The sequence below is a fragment of the Acyrthosiphon pisum genome, chromosome A1 (assembly GCF_005508785.2).
Source record: "Acyrthosiphon pisum isolate AL4f chromosome A1, pea_aphid_22Mar2018_4r6ur, whole genome shotgun sequence".
NCBI lineage: Eukaryota > Metazoa > Arthropoda > Insecta > Hemiptera > Aphididae > Acyrthosiphon > Acyrthosiphon pisum.
In genome coordinates, this window is record NC_042494.1 from 61,592,098 (window position 1) to 61,606,249 (window position 14,152).

Here is a 14,152-nt window from a genome sequence, read left to right on the forward strand (position 1 = left end):
AAAAGGATAATCTACCTTCATCAAAAAAAAAAATGTCTATAAGAAACTCAAATTAAATTTTTATGAGCGTTTGAAATTCACATTTTTACAACATTAAAAAATACACAAAAATATTAAAAATACATAGGCACAATTATTTTTTATAAGCATTTGAAGTTGAAATTTTGACAAAATTTATCAAATTTAAAATTGAATAATTATTTTGTAGTTCAAAATGTATTAAATGTTCAACTTTTATATCTAAGGATTGAAAATTTAAAAGAAGATTTCACTTAAATATTTAATTCTGTTACCAAAAATTCTAAGAAATACATATTAAAAAACCTGGAATAACTATTTTAGTTATTTTGTTTTGATTGTATAATATTATTTTTGGGTACTTGAAACTTCTAAAGTATACTATTATATATCTATGATAGTACCACGGTTTGTTGTTGATGTATTACGCGTTACCTATTGGATATTGTGATATGATTAATTTGGAATTTATTGTTGATACCTATTATAGGTCAATTTTTTTTATTACTATAGATAAGTACACCTATAATATGTATGTCTAATAACTAGACTGACAAATCTACTCCGCTCAGAATCGTTTTTCTTATACAGTGATATTATATCATTGAATTAAAATTTAATACTATCCATTATACAGTGACCCACTTGTAACCTACTGTACAGCAGAGCGACATCCACTTACCCACCTTTTTTTAATTGTTTTATTTTATTTTTATTAATTGCTCTACGGGTATGGGATATGTGATTATCGTAATATTACTAAATTTATTATCATTGATCATAAATATTATAATTATAATCAACATTATTATGTGCTATAATTCTGTAAAGAAAAACATAACAAGGAATATAATTATATACAGCAGAGCGACATCCACTCACCCACTGTTTTACGATTAATTGTGTCATAATATTATAAAAGTATAAATAAATAAATACCTACAATTTGATTAATGAGGTTTTACTGATTTTAGTTGTTTTTATTTTACTAAATTATTTTAATTTTAATAAAAACAGAAATATTCGTATTATATGATCAAATATTTGGCGATAATCACGATTAAAGATATACCTAGATATCTTAAATTGTGTTTATTATATTGATAATGATTGTTATACTCAAGTCATAGAGTAATAGGTACTCTATGACTCAAGTGCACAGATTTCTAAAGAGTAGACCGTGTAGTAGACCAACAGTGACCAATATTATTTTGGTAATGGGACCTGGACGGTGGTTAGGCACATAGCGAGTCGAGGGATATTTTCATTTTTTTTTGTCCGAGCTCAGCGCACCGAGTGAGTGGTCACGCGGGTATCACTGGCGAGCATCACTGTAAATAATTTAGGTTAGATAGTGTCTATTCTAAAGCCGTCGTGGTGGTGTCTTTATTTCAGTTGAGTGTGTGGTCAGGTGGTCGTGGTCTTACTTTTCGCTTCGCTTCGCCTTCCACGTTGGACGTGAAAATAACCGTTGCGTAGCGTAATCGAAGTTTCCTATACTCACGGATACTCATCCTAGGTTTACCACTATTATATTTTAGTATTTTTAATTATGGAATCGGTCAACAAAAACGTAAGTACTGGCTTTTATTTCTTCTGAAGTAATAATTCATTTGGATTATTAAAATTATCTATACCTTCTTTTATAATAAATTGTATACAGTTTAATAATGCACACTTGGATAACAAAAACTCAAATTATCCAACTGCAGACACTCAAAGCAACACTTCTAGTGAAGAAGACAAAGAACTGCCTGCGTGTGAAAGATCATTATTGCAGAAAATTGTGCGTACGGGTCTCATAACGTCTAAACATGACATTGAGATTCAAAGACGTGACCCAAAATCACCATTATTTTCAATCAAATCATTTGAATTACTTAAACTGTAAGGTTCCAAAATTGAACTACAGTAGAAACTCGTTCAACCGTCACTATCGAGACTGGGACTATGACGGTTAACAAAAAATCAGCCATAAACATATACATTTTACAATGTGTATACATATTTTCATACAAACATAAGTACATGCTATACAAAATAATCCGTCATCTTCTTTTGTTTCTTCAAGACTTGAGCTTTTTGAGCAGCAATGTTCCGTATTTTACATAACCTACTTTGCATATACCGTTTTTTTGGACAATGACGGGTAACTGAGTGACGGTTAATCTAGTTTCTACTGTATTTTAATATTTCTAATGATTACATTAGAAATATTTATTATGTATGCCATTGTTGAGTTGTTTTTGTTTTCATTATTTTTTAGTCATCCACATTTGCTTAAAGGAGTTTATGAAATGGGTTATAATGCACCGTCAAAGATACAAGAAACTGCATTGCCTTTACTCTTGGCCAATCCGTAAGTCTATTCTTATACATTTAGCACACATTGAGGCACACATCATTAAACTCATATAGTCAAACTACTGTGAGACAACTAAATTGTCTTTGTTTGTATCAATATTTTAATCAAAATAATATAACTTAATTGATATTATAGTATAATATTTAACTAATATAGTATATTGTGCGGCAAGGGCGGGAAGTGAGCCACACATACTATTTTTTGTCACGCCCCTGCGTTCATGGAAAAGGTTATGCAGGGATCTATGCAACAATTATAGACTATTCTACAAAATATGTTTAAATGTTAATGCGTCATGCAAGGAGGTTATACTATAAATTTAAGATGTAACCAAAAGTTTATGTTTTGGAAGGACCTTGGTAGGTATACATTTTAGTTTCTGGTTGTGCAGGGGATACGTGCCCGGCGGCCGGCACTTTTGGGGATTTCTTCTTTTTTGCCCGGCACTTTCGGGGATTTCCTCTTTTCCGCCCGGCACTTTTGAGGATTTCCTCTTTTCCGCCCGGCACTTTTGGGGATTTCCTCTTTTCCGCCCGCTGAACGGAAAAAGATTGCTTTCGAACGCTTCAACCGTGGTCGAAAACCAAACTTTCGGTGCAGGCGTGACAAAAAATATTTTTAGTTTTAGTTATACACAGAGACTAAACATTTTAACTTATTGCATATTATAGGCCTCAAAATTTGATTGCACAGTCACAGTCAGGTACAGGAAAAACTGCAGCTTTTGTTCTGGCTATGTTGAGTAGAGTTGATCCGGAATTTCAGTATCCACAGGTAATTTTGGCCAGAATATTTTGCAAATGGTGTATTTAGTTCTTTAATTCTTTCTAAATGTTCTTGTAGGTAGTTTGTTTGTCTCCCACTTATGAATTAGCTATTCAAACGGGGGAAGTTGCGGCAAAAATGTCCACCTACTGTCCAAACATTAGGTTAAGGTATGCTGTTCGTGGTGAAGATGGTTTGTATTTTTTTATATAGTTTCTTAATTGTTAAGACAGTATTACATATATTATTAATTTTTAGTTGAAAAAGGTTCCAAAATTGAGGAACAGATCATTGTGGGTACACCGGGAAAAGTTTTGGATTGGGCAACTAAGTACAAATTTTTTGACCCAAAAAATATTAAGGTATTTGTGTTGGATGAAGCCGATATTATGGTTGACACCCAAGGTCATCAAGATCAAAGTTTCCGCATTAGAAAGTAAAATTTCTTCTAATCAGCATTTTTATTTTTATTTAAAAATTTTAATATCATATTAAGGTTACTACCAGAAACATGTCAAATGATGTTTTTTTCCGCAACATATACAGAAGATGTTATGAGGTTTGCCAATGCTATTGCACCTATGTCTGTCATCATAAGATTAAAACGTGAAGAAGAATCGTTAGATAATATCAGACAATACTATGTTAACTGCAACAATAAAGAAGATAAATATAATGCATTAGTTAATATTTATGGAGGAGTAACTATTGGACAAGCTATGATCTTTTGTCAGGTAATTAAAGCAAAATATAAGTATATTTAATATAAGTTAATAACTGTTCTTCGTTGTGTAATGGTGACTATTGTATCTAAGCATTTATTGATTGTAAAGGAAAATTGATTAATTTTAAATTATTAAGAATTTAAATTTGATTTTTGTTATTTCTAACTTCTATCTTAAATTAAATTTGAATGAATTATTAATCTAAAATATTTTGTTTTGCGATTTTTAAATATTTCATTTCTTTTCTTAAAATCTACCTAATCAGTACTCTTCTTATATAAAACAATAAAGTAAGTTACATATTATGTCACCTGCAGAGTTAAATAATATATTGATGATTGCAAATGGACAACTAGTTCAACCAAAATGTACCAAATCTTCTGTTGACCTAACGCGATAATGGGATTAGACTTCTGGAAACTGATTTCAATCGTTAATATGTCTACTTGAGATAACCCAATAAATTTTGTTTGAATATTTAAAATTTACAGCAATTTAAATGCTGATTATTCAAAAATTAAATTAAATATCTTAAATTTGGCCTGGTCGATCTCTAGTAAACATGCAGTAGACGCCGCTTATAAGACTCATGGATATAAGGTTCAGTCGCTTATTAGATTCAAAATTGTTTGGAACGGTTCGGACGTATCCAAATACATTAAAAAAAAAAATCGGTTATAAGACTCAACACTTTGGTTACAAGACACAAATTTTGTAAAATAAATAGTAGAAAATAAACTTTTTTGGTTATAATTTAGAAATAAATTGGTATTAAAAAATTAAATAATATTGGTGTTGATTATTTCTAGTTTCTGTTGGTACCTTATAACGTATAATAATTTTTATCGCAGGTAAAAGTTCACATTTATTATGATTATTATTTACAACGATTATCGTTATTATAGTGATTATCTGGTGGCTGCACAGTTATCGTAATTACGGGTATGTAAATACACATACGCACACATGCAGTTAAGTTAACTAATTTCAATGTACAATACGAATATGAACAGTAAATTTTCGGAATATTGGAACAAAATAAAAAACAAACTAAAATTACAAATTTTTTTCAAAATACATAATAAATAATAATAATTTTTTATTAATGTATAATTTTTATATTTTTATATGTACTTAATTATAATTTTAGGTTTTTTTCTTACCAGGATTATTAAATTTATTCAATAATAAGTATGTAATATTTAATATGTGTTAAAGTATTAAAATTGAAGCAAAATATGTAGTAAAATAAAATTTATAAATACGTAATTAATTTTTTTTACCACTTCGTCTATAAGATTCATTCGGTTATAAGACTCACTTTGTGCTGGTCCCAAAGTGAGTCTTATAAGCGGCATCTACTGTATTAATAAATTCAAATCAGTTTTCAGAAGTATTATCGCGTTATCAGGTCCATTGGTAGCATTAACAAGTGAAGTGCATACAAATGAGCATACATTGTTTACTGTTCACTTGCGCAACTCCGAGGCCGTGACTTGTGCGTGCACTTGTATTAAAAAAATATGAATGTGAAGTATAAGTGTGACAGTGTGTGTGATTAAAAATTGAAATAATGTGCCATATTTAGATTGATTTTATATTCCCTATGGATTTTATAGATATTTTTATTTTAATCTTTACAAATTTACAATTTTATCTTTTATGTATCATGTTTGCTCAAACACATCATATGAAACTCGCCCAAACACATTACTTTTATTATGTGGGTAAAAAAGTAATTCACCCAAACGCATGACATCAGGGGGCACTCCGCTATTTCTTTTATGCAGTCACAACACTAATGATCACTTACTATGCACACATTTACAAGACGTGCATGCATACAATTTGAAAATTGCCTATTTTGAACTCCTTAAAAACTGTCCAGTTGCAATTCTTATTAAATCTTTTTATTTTTAACATAAACATACCTTTTGGCTATGTGTACAAAATACAACATTTGCTGTAAGATGCTTTTTAGTTTTTATATTACACTTCATGTTATCACTTAATATGGTAAAATAATTATTACTATGACAAACTTGTAAATAATGTATAATGCTAAGCAAAACTATTTTTAAAATTTCATGTATTTCAAAAAAAAAAATGTTATGATCCAATAACTCCCAACATGGAATATTTAATATTTATTTGTTATCATAATTTTACGGGTACCTATTCGATTAAGTCACTAGGTAACATTTTTTTTCAAAATTTAATTTTTAAGGTTTATATTTAACTTTGAATCTTGCATGTTTGTCCGCACGATTTCTCGACAATGGCAAAACGTACAGGGATACATTTTGTATACTCCTAAGTAGGTTGATTTCTAGGTTAGCATAACAGTTTTCTCTAAAATTTGATTTAGTTGACCTTCCAAACACAACCGTGACTTGATACCTTTATAAGTTATAATTATTGATAAGACATATAATATATCAATGGTAACTATTGATTATTTCACTATCGTTTTTGCGGTTTTAGTTTTCCTATAAGCTATCACTGATATATCCAAGCACTTTAATCTGAAGGATCAGTAAATACTGCACTTTTCACCGATAATAATTCTGAAATGTTGGTGGATTCTTCATTTTTTCCTGCAGTACTGAAAAGTTTTGATCGGTAATGCTATCCAGAATAATTATAAAAATTTGTCACCAACATTTCCATAGTCAATTTCAATTAATTTTAATTTTGTTCTTGACACTTGGATGCAACAATTTGTCGGTAGTCCCAGCAATGAAATTTTCTAATGCAGGAATTGTGTTGGTCATAAACATAACCATTTTATATATTATATAAATAAGATACACATTTATATCTTCAGTAAAAAATATTATGGCATGGCAGTTAATTATTTGTAATATTTATTTATATTATTTATAATAACATTTTGTTTTTATTTTTAGACAAAAAAAATGGCTTTATGGTTAGTTAGTCAAATGGTAGAACAAGGACATGCTGTAGCTTTATTATCTGGTGAACTTACAGTTCAACAAAGGATATCTGTTTTAGACCGTTTCCGCGAAGGAAAAGAAAAAGTTCTGGTTACTACAAACGTATTGTCTAGAGGTAATATGCATCATTATTTTGTTACTTGCTTAATTTAAACTTCTATTTTATTATTTTAGGTATTGATATTGAGCAAGTCACGATTGTTATTAATTTTGATTTGCCTATGACAGTCACTCGCGATCCTGATTATGATACATATTTACACAGAATAGGACGTACTGGTCGTTTTGGTAAAAAAGGTATTGCTATTAACCTTGTAAGTGGTAGTTCGGATCATTTTGTATTGAAACAAATTGAAGAACATTTTAGTAAACCTATTGAATGTTTGAATACCGACAATGCAGATGACATGGAAAAATTAGGAGCCGAAGATTGATTTGTAATAATTACCTATAATATTTTTTCTTTTTTATCTTGAAGTTGTATTACAGATTATGAATCATCATAACATATATTAAGAAAGTGATGTTAATTTAATACATTATTACTTTTTACCTTAATTAAAATTAAAATTCAGATTCAAAATCTTTTCTGAACAAAAGTTGTTTTTATACTAATTTATAAATATAAATAAAATAATTTATCATTATAAGTAAACATTTTTATATTAAATACATTAGTATTTTTATTTATATGTTTAAAGTTGTTTTGGGGCATATAACTACATTTTTACGATTTTTAAACATTATTTTGATAAAATAAATAAATAAAGATTCTTTTAATTTGGATAAACTAATAACATAATATTTAAATCAAATGCGTGCAATTCAAAAAAAAATATTTACTTAATTATATTATTTATAGGTAATTTTCATACCATTGTTTGCTTAAATTAAGTCTATTTTATTTTATTAAACATTAGAAATTAGAATTAACTATTTAAGCTCAAGATAATATGAGTAAAATTAATTTAAAAATTGAATTATTTAATTTTAATATCCCTTTAAATGTTCTTTAATAATGCCATAGGAAACAATATGTCATATTTTTTACAAAAAAGATCCTTGGAATCTCTGTTGTGTCTAGTGTACATAATCACTCCTTTCATTTGTTATACATATTGTGTTGTGTTCCATCCCACTTGGTTCCAGTTCAGTTGTTTTAGAATTTGGGTTCTGCTTGAGGAAATAATAAATCAATAATGCATTTTTATAAATGATTTGTTAGTAAAAGAAAATTAATTCACTGTTTTAATAACTTAATTACTGTAAGTCTTGTGATCGATTACTGGCTTGACGCCATGCATGTTATTGACACATTAGAAAATATGTCTGCGACAGTGTACTGTATAAAATAAATTGCTTACAAGCTAAATTATTATAGTTAAACGAGGCTCCTTGTTCCTAACAATGCTAAGATAGGTTTGGGTTAAATTTTTTATTGTTCTTTTTTTGTTCTTTTAATGTTTTATTTACATAGGTGACCTCCATCGTGTATTTCCACATTCTGATCATAACACTCAATGAAGTAATTATTTAGTACCTATAATATTGGCAACATATCTTTTTTTGACTTAGCCTGTGATTTGACATATGTATCTTTGTAGTTTAAAAATTTAATAGTGAGCTGCTCTAATGTGTAATTTCACTTAAAGCCTTAAGGTCATACCGTATTTTATAATAATATAGTCTATAAATTATAATAAGGCATACATATGGTGATAAGTAATAACTAGAGAGAATGGTTATGTATTGGCATAAAAAATGTTTTATAATATATAGTTTTATATTTCATAATAATTGTTTTTGAAAATAATTTGCCCCTTCGTTTTTAATGGAACTGCAATACAAAGTAGGTGCTTAAAGTTATTACTTGAAATATTACTTTTACTATCTTTATATCCAGTTATAATGATCGTTGGACATTTATTGCAACAGTTAAATAGGTACATAACTAGGTTAAATTAAAAATGAAAAAATAATTATTTTTATTTTACTTGTTATAAAGTATATGGGATAAACCCTTTTGAACATAATACCTATATATGCATAGATATTACTAGAATTATGACATAAATGTATTAATAGGTAACAAAAAGATTCAGAAGAAATGCAGAGTCCATATTGTCCATATTGTCATTGGTCATCATAAGTCTGATAGGTTCGTTTTTATGGTAGTTGGTGGTGGCGTGGGGACCATAAAATAAGGAGCAACATATCGGGAAAACGAGGTAGGTACACTAAAACATATTATTAAGGAAAGTAATACAGGTGACTAGGTAAGTCAATATTACCACTTAATAATCCATCCAAGAGCTTAATGCTCGAAACCCCCAAGGAAACCAAATCAGGGTGCAATGCAACAGGTTCATAGTTATGGGGTTCACAAGGGATGTTATATTTAAAGATTGCATACCTTTAACTGAGTCGAATGCTTTATAAAAATCCATATACAAGGTGTAACAAAAAGACCTGACGAAAAAAAAATATGCTACTCAAACTTAACGTACCTATGACAAAATATGTTAAAATTATATGATAAGTGAATAATTTAAGAAATATACTCGTGTCTGCAGCAAATTCACAAAAAAATATTTAAAAAAATGTTATGATGTTCCAAATTCATTTAATCACAAAAATATTGATATTTTAAAAAATAAACTACTTGACTTAGATAAATATTTTTAGTATTAAAATTGGGCATAATTCTGGTTTGGTAACCTATCGAATTTTCAAATTTTTTTTTCTCCAAAATGTGTATTTTAGGGTGCTTCATAAGAATGTAAAAAAAAAAAGCCCGAACCAACTTCGTTTTGGAGTTATTGATGAAAAACATCAATAACTACATATTTTGCGTAAAAAAAATACTTTAAAATTAAAGTTATAGCCATCCAAAGTTTGTGATTTTACGTTAATACACAATATGTGCATAACATACTATTTAAATGCTGCGCGGAGGAACTAGAGTTTGCCGTTTTAGATTCTGAGTGGAACGATGAATGTATTGATTTTACAATGATGTGTGTTTTTTTTTAATTTTTTTTTTCTGATAGGAAAGTGATTCTAGTTGGTACTTTGGGGGGTCAAATGTAAAATTTTTCCAATAATTGAACGCGTTTTTAGCCACATGAATAGTTTGTGTACAGACGAGCGCAATCGATTAGGAGACGAACTAGTTATAAGAAATAACATAACATACAATTTTTCGGAGTTCTTTGATGTAATACAAAATGAAAAACATTTATTAAACGTCGTGAAAAATGCCGCTAAATATAAATTTAAAAGTCTATAATAGTTTATTTATAATAGTTTAATTTATAAGTTTATAATTAAAGTTTAACATAATGTAATATTAATATTATTAATTTTTCTATTTTAACGTATGTAATTAATTATATTATTCGTCAATTTATTATATTAATATTAAAAATTCACTGAAAATGATGACCTTTTAGATTCTGAGTGGAACGATGAAGTATTGATTTTACAATGATGTGTGTTTTTTTTATTTTTGTTTCTGTCATCACCTTTTAGGACAGTAAAAGTGCTTGGATTTTCTTCAACAGTACCTTTTCTGATAGGAAAGTGAATCTAGTTGGTACTTTGGGGGGTCAAAAGTAAAATTTTTCAAATAGTTTTCAAAAGCGCCGTGAAAAACAAAAGAAAAGTTAAGGAAAAACGGGAATTTTTACACAAAATCTGTTTTCGAGAAAATTGATTTTGGTTTTTGGTGTAACTTTAAAACAAATGACCGTAGATACATGAAATTTTCACGGGTTCTTTATATTTCCATTTTCAATTTCGTTAGTCACGGTTTTTTTTTATAAGCATTTAAAGTTCAAAAAATGACAAAATATGGAAAAATCACGAAAATTTGCAAATTATTTCGAGTTAGAAATTCATAAAAATTTTTCTTTTTAAATCTAAGATATGAAAGTGTAATACAAGATTCCTTATAAGATTATCTACCTTTATCAAACAAAAAATATCTATAAGAAAGTCAAATTAAATTTTTATGATCGTTTGAAATTCAAATTTTTACAACATTGAATATTCACTCGATTTCTCATGTAGCGATTTTCTTATTTTGTTGTAATTCAAAAACTAATAACTGTAATTACATGAACATTTTACTGAATGTTTATATTAGCATTTCCTATACACCATACAATTTTGAAAATATTTTGACTCTTTTTTAGCTGTTTACGGACTTTCAGTTTTCAATTTTTTTAGTTTTTTTTTCTATAAATATCAATAAAGTTTTATCTATTGGGCCAAAAAGTGTAAAAAATTAATACGAGGCTCCTGATACATTGTTACAATAGCAATTTTTTTTTATAAGCGTTTGAAGTTAAAATGTTGACAAAATTTATCAAATTTAAAATTGAATAATTATTTTGTAGTTAAAAATTTATAAAATGTTCAACTTTTATATCTAAGGATTGAAAATTTAAAACAAGATTCCACGTAAATATTTAATTCTGTTACCAAAAATTCTAAGAAATAGATAAGCACAGTTTATTTTTATAGTCATTTTAAGTACAAATTTGGACGAAATTACATATTAAAAACCTAGGATAACTATTTTAGTTATTTTGTTGTGATTGTATAATATTATTCGTGGGTACTTGAAACTTCTAAAGTATACTATTATATATCTATGATTTTACCACGGTTTTTTGTTGATGTATAACGCGTTATAACTTATAAGTACCTAATAGATATTATGATATGATTAATTTGGAATTTATTATAAGTACCTATTATAGGTAAATTTTTTTTTAATACCATAGATAAGTATATATTATATGTCTAATACATAGACTGATATACCGTCTCCGCTCAGAATCGTTTTTCTTATACAGTGATATTATATCATTGAATTCAAATTTAATACTGTCCATTATACAGTGACCCACTTCTAACCTACTGTACAGCAGAGCGACATCCACTTACTCACCTTTTTTTTTTTTTTTTTGTCCGAACGCAGCGCAGTGTGCGAGTGGCAACACTAGCACGTTATGTGCTTTTTAACAACTTTGTTTAATTCCGAGGCCTGCCCAAGGTGGTTTTACATGAGATTAGCAAATCGGGGGATATTTTCGATTTTTTGTCCGAGTGATATTCAATTTTAAGTATTTTTTTTTTTTAAATTGACGTTATACGAAATAAATTTAGTTTTTGAAGTTTTTCATTAATGACTTCAAAACGAATAGGGCTTTTTTTTACATTCTTATAAAGCGCCCTAAAATACCTACACATTTTTGAAAAAAAAAAAATGAAAAATCGATAGGTTGCCAAACCAGAATTGTATTGTTCTTATAATAAAATTCACAAATTGGCTATTTTGAATATATCCAAAAAAAATTATTTTTCAGTGTTAAAAAATAAATATTTTTTTGTATAATATATGTGTAGCGCAAGTGACTATAAATTATATATAAAAAAAAAAAAATTAAATATTGATTAGAATGATTAGAACAAAAGTTATTCGAAAATCAATTCTATCTGTTACACCCTGTATATAACGTCAACCTGATGAACTATGAAAGTTAGAAAGTTGAAATTTTCATAGATTACCTATATATTTGAATATTTCTGTTGCCGCTATAACAACAAATACTAAAAATCCTAGAATATATAATATAAGCAGTATTGTCAACATGTTTATAGCAGATGATGGTACGCGGAACCCTTCGTGCGCGAGTCCGACTAGCACTTGGCCGGTTTTTTGACTTAGCTGTCTAATAATGAATATTTGGTCCATCATTGATCTTCTCGGCCTAAAACCACCTTGATACTCTCCAATTATTTTTTCTGCTTTTTCCTTTATTCTAGTTATAGAATTTAGAATACAGTTTGAGAAGACTTTGTACGCCATATCCAATAGAGCTATACCCCCCTATAATTGTTACGGTCTCGCTTATAGGCTATAGCCCATTTTTTGTGTATTGGACAGATGATGAGAGAAGTTTTCCAATCTTCTGGGAGTTCTTCTGTTGTCCATACTTTTTTGATCACTTGCCAGACCCACTGTGTCATAACTTATCCCCTTTTTTTGGAGCATTTCAGCTATAGTAAGCCATCTATGCCTGAAGATTTATTATACTTTAGAGTTTTAGACTCTGTATATGTATTTCTATCGCTTCTAGAGTTGGTTCTACGTTTTGGTACAGCGTTTACAGCTGAACCAATTAATTATAATGAGGCAATTAATTATATGCATGTGGATAAATAGAACGAGCCACGAGTGAGAAAATAGACTTGCTAAACATAAAAACAATACACCAACACGCACGTAAGTCCACGTGGACTTTGGGATCAAAGCCGGTGGGAACGAACATTATTTAACGGCACTTTTATATGGTAATCTAGAAAAAGATATGGAATAATTGCAGTAATTGCAATAATTGCGGTTTCTTCAATTTTTTTTTTTTTAAATATGTATTTCACCGAGTTAAGAAAAAGAGTTAGTGCAAAAAAAAATTGCGCAAATCATTATTTTAAAAGCATTCCAAAGTTTGCGAATTTGCGAATTGCGATTTAAGTATTTACTATTTAACGTTTATACGCATTACTTTACTGCCACGAATTTTAATTTTTTTTTACAAATTTTAACAAGTTAAGAACCGGTTTCGGCTCCGACTCCAATCGCCAGACTCGATGGCCAGTTAAAGTAACATAAGTATATAGTGGCTCCCTTTGCCGAAAGGGACTTCCCTTCGCCATTTTTGTTTTGCAGCACTGTTTCTCAACCGTTGGAATACATAATGACATTTATAATATTATGTTTCCAAAAAATTAAAAATAAATCGTATGGTAGCATAGAATAATATGGTATATAGCTAAAGTGCGATTATACCTGGCTTTTAAACCAAATAATATTAAAGATATCATAGTATCTATATCATGATCTATATTAATATTTTAAAACCAATTAAATCACATATCAGGTGATAGTATTAAAACGTAGATAACTGATATTGGAATTTCTTAATAATCTTACTAAATTTACAATATAGGTATTATTGTATTATATGTCTGTGAAGATAGCTCCGTCATAGTTAGCTCCTAAACCACTGATAAGAGAATGGTTGATACCAGTTATATTAAGTTGCATTTACTAAATTTATTAGGGGCAACTAAAATTCAATTTAATTATAAAAATTGAATGCATCAGCTGAATATCTCTTTTAGGTATAAATCTAGTTAACCTTTTTTTTTGAAAAAGGTTGTTTTGACGAGTTAAGGACGATGGTGTAATTATATCCTCGCGGTATTATAGTAGTGTTGCACGCACGCGTATAAACATAAAATCGTTAACT

The 14,152-nt window shown here is 28.5% G+C and overlaps 1 protein-coding gene across 1 annotated transcript; it reads left to right on the forward strand.

Moving 5' to 3' along the window:
* Positions 1–1,365: 1,365 nt before the first annotated feature.
* Positions 1,366–7,418, forward strand: LOC100159623 (ATP-dependent RNA helicase DDX19A). The gene is made up of 9 exons (XM_001946267.5): positions 1,366–1,591; positions 1,682–1,905; positions 2,285–2,377; positions 3,055–3,157; positions 3,227–3,341; positions 3,407–3,584; positions 3,645–3,882; positions 6,783–6,945; positions 7,005–7,418. The coding sequence occupies exons 1-9, from the start codon at positions 1,571–1,573 to the stop codon at positions 7,262–7,264; spliced, it is 1,395 nt and encodes a 464-aa protein (XP_001946302.1). The 5' UTR covers positions 1,366–1,570; the 3' UTR covers positions 7,265–7,418.
* The last annotated feature ends 6,734 nt before the right edge of the window (positions 7,419–14,152 follow it).

What these genes read in the sequence shown, in the direction of transcription:
- LOC100159623 (XM_001946267.5), top strand. Translation starts at nt 1,571, where the DNA reads ATGGAATCGGTCAACAAAAAC. An exon ending in TGCTGTTCGTGGTGAAGATG is followed by an intron (nt 3,342 to 3,406) that starts GTTTGTATTTTT and finishes ATTAATTTTTAG; the next exon opens with TTGAAAAAGGTTCCAAAATT. An exon ending in TACAAACGTATTGTCTAGAG is followed by an intron (nt 6,946 to 7,004) that starts GTAATATGCATC and finishes TTATTATTTTAG; the next exon opens with GTATTGATATTGAGCAAGTC.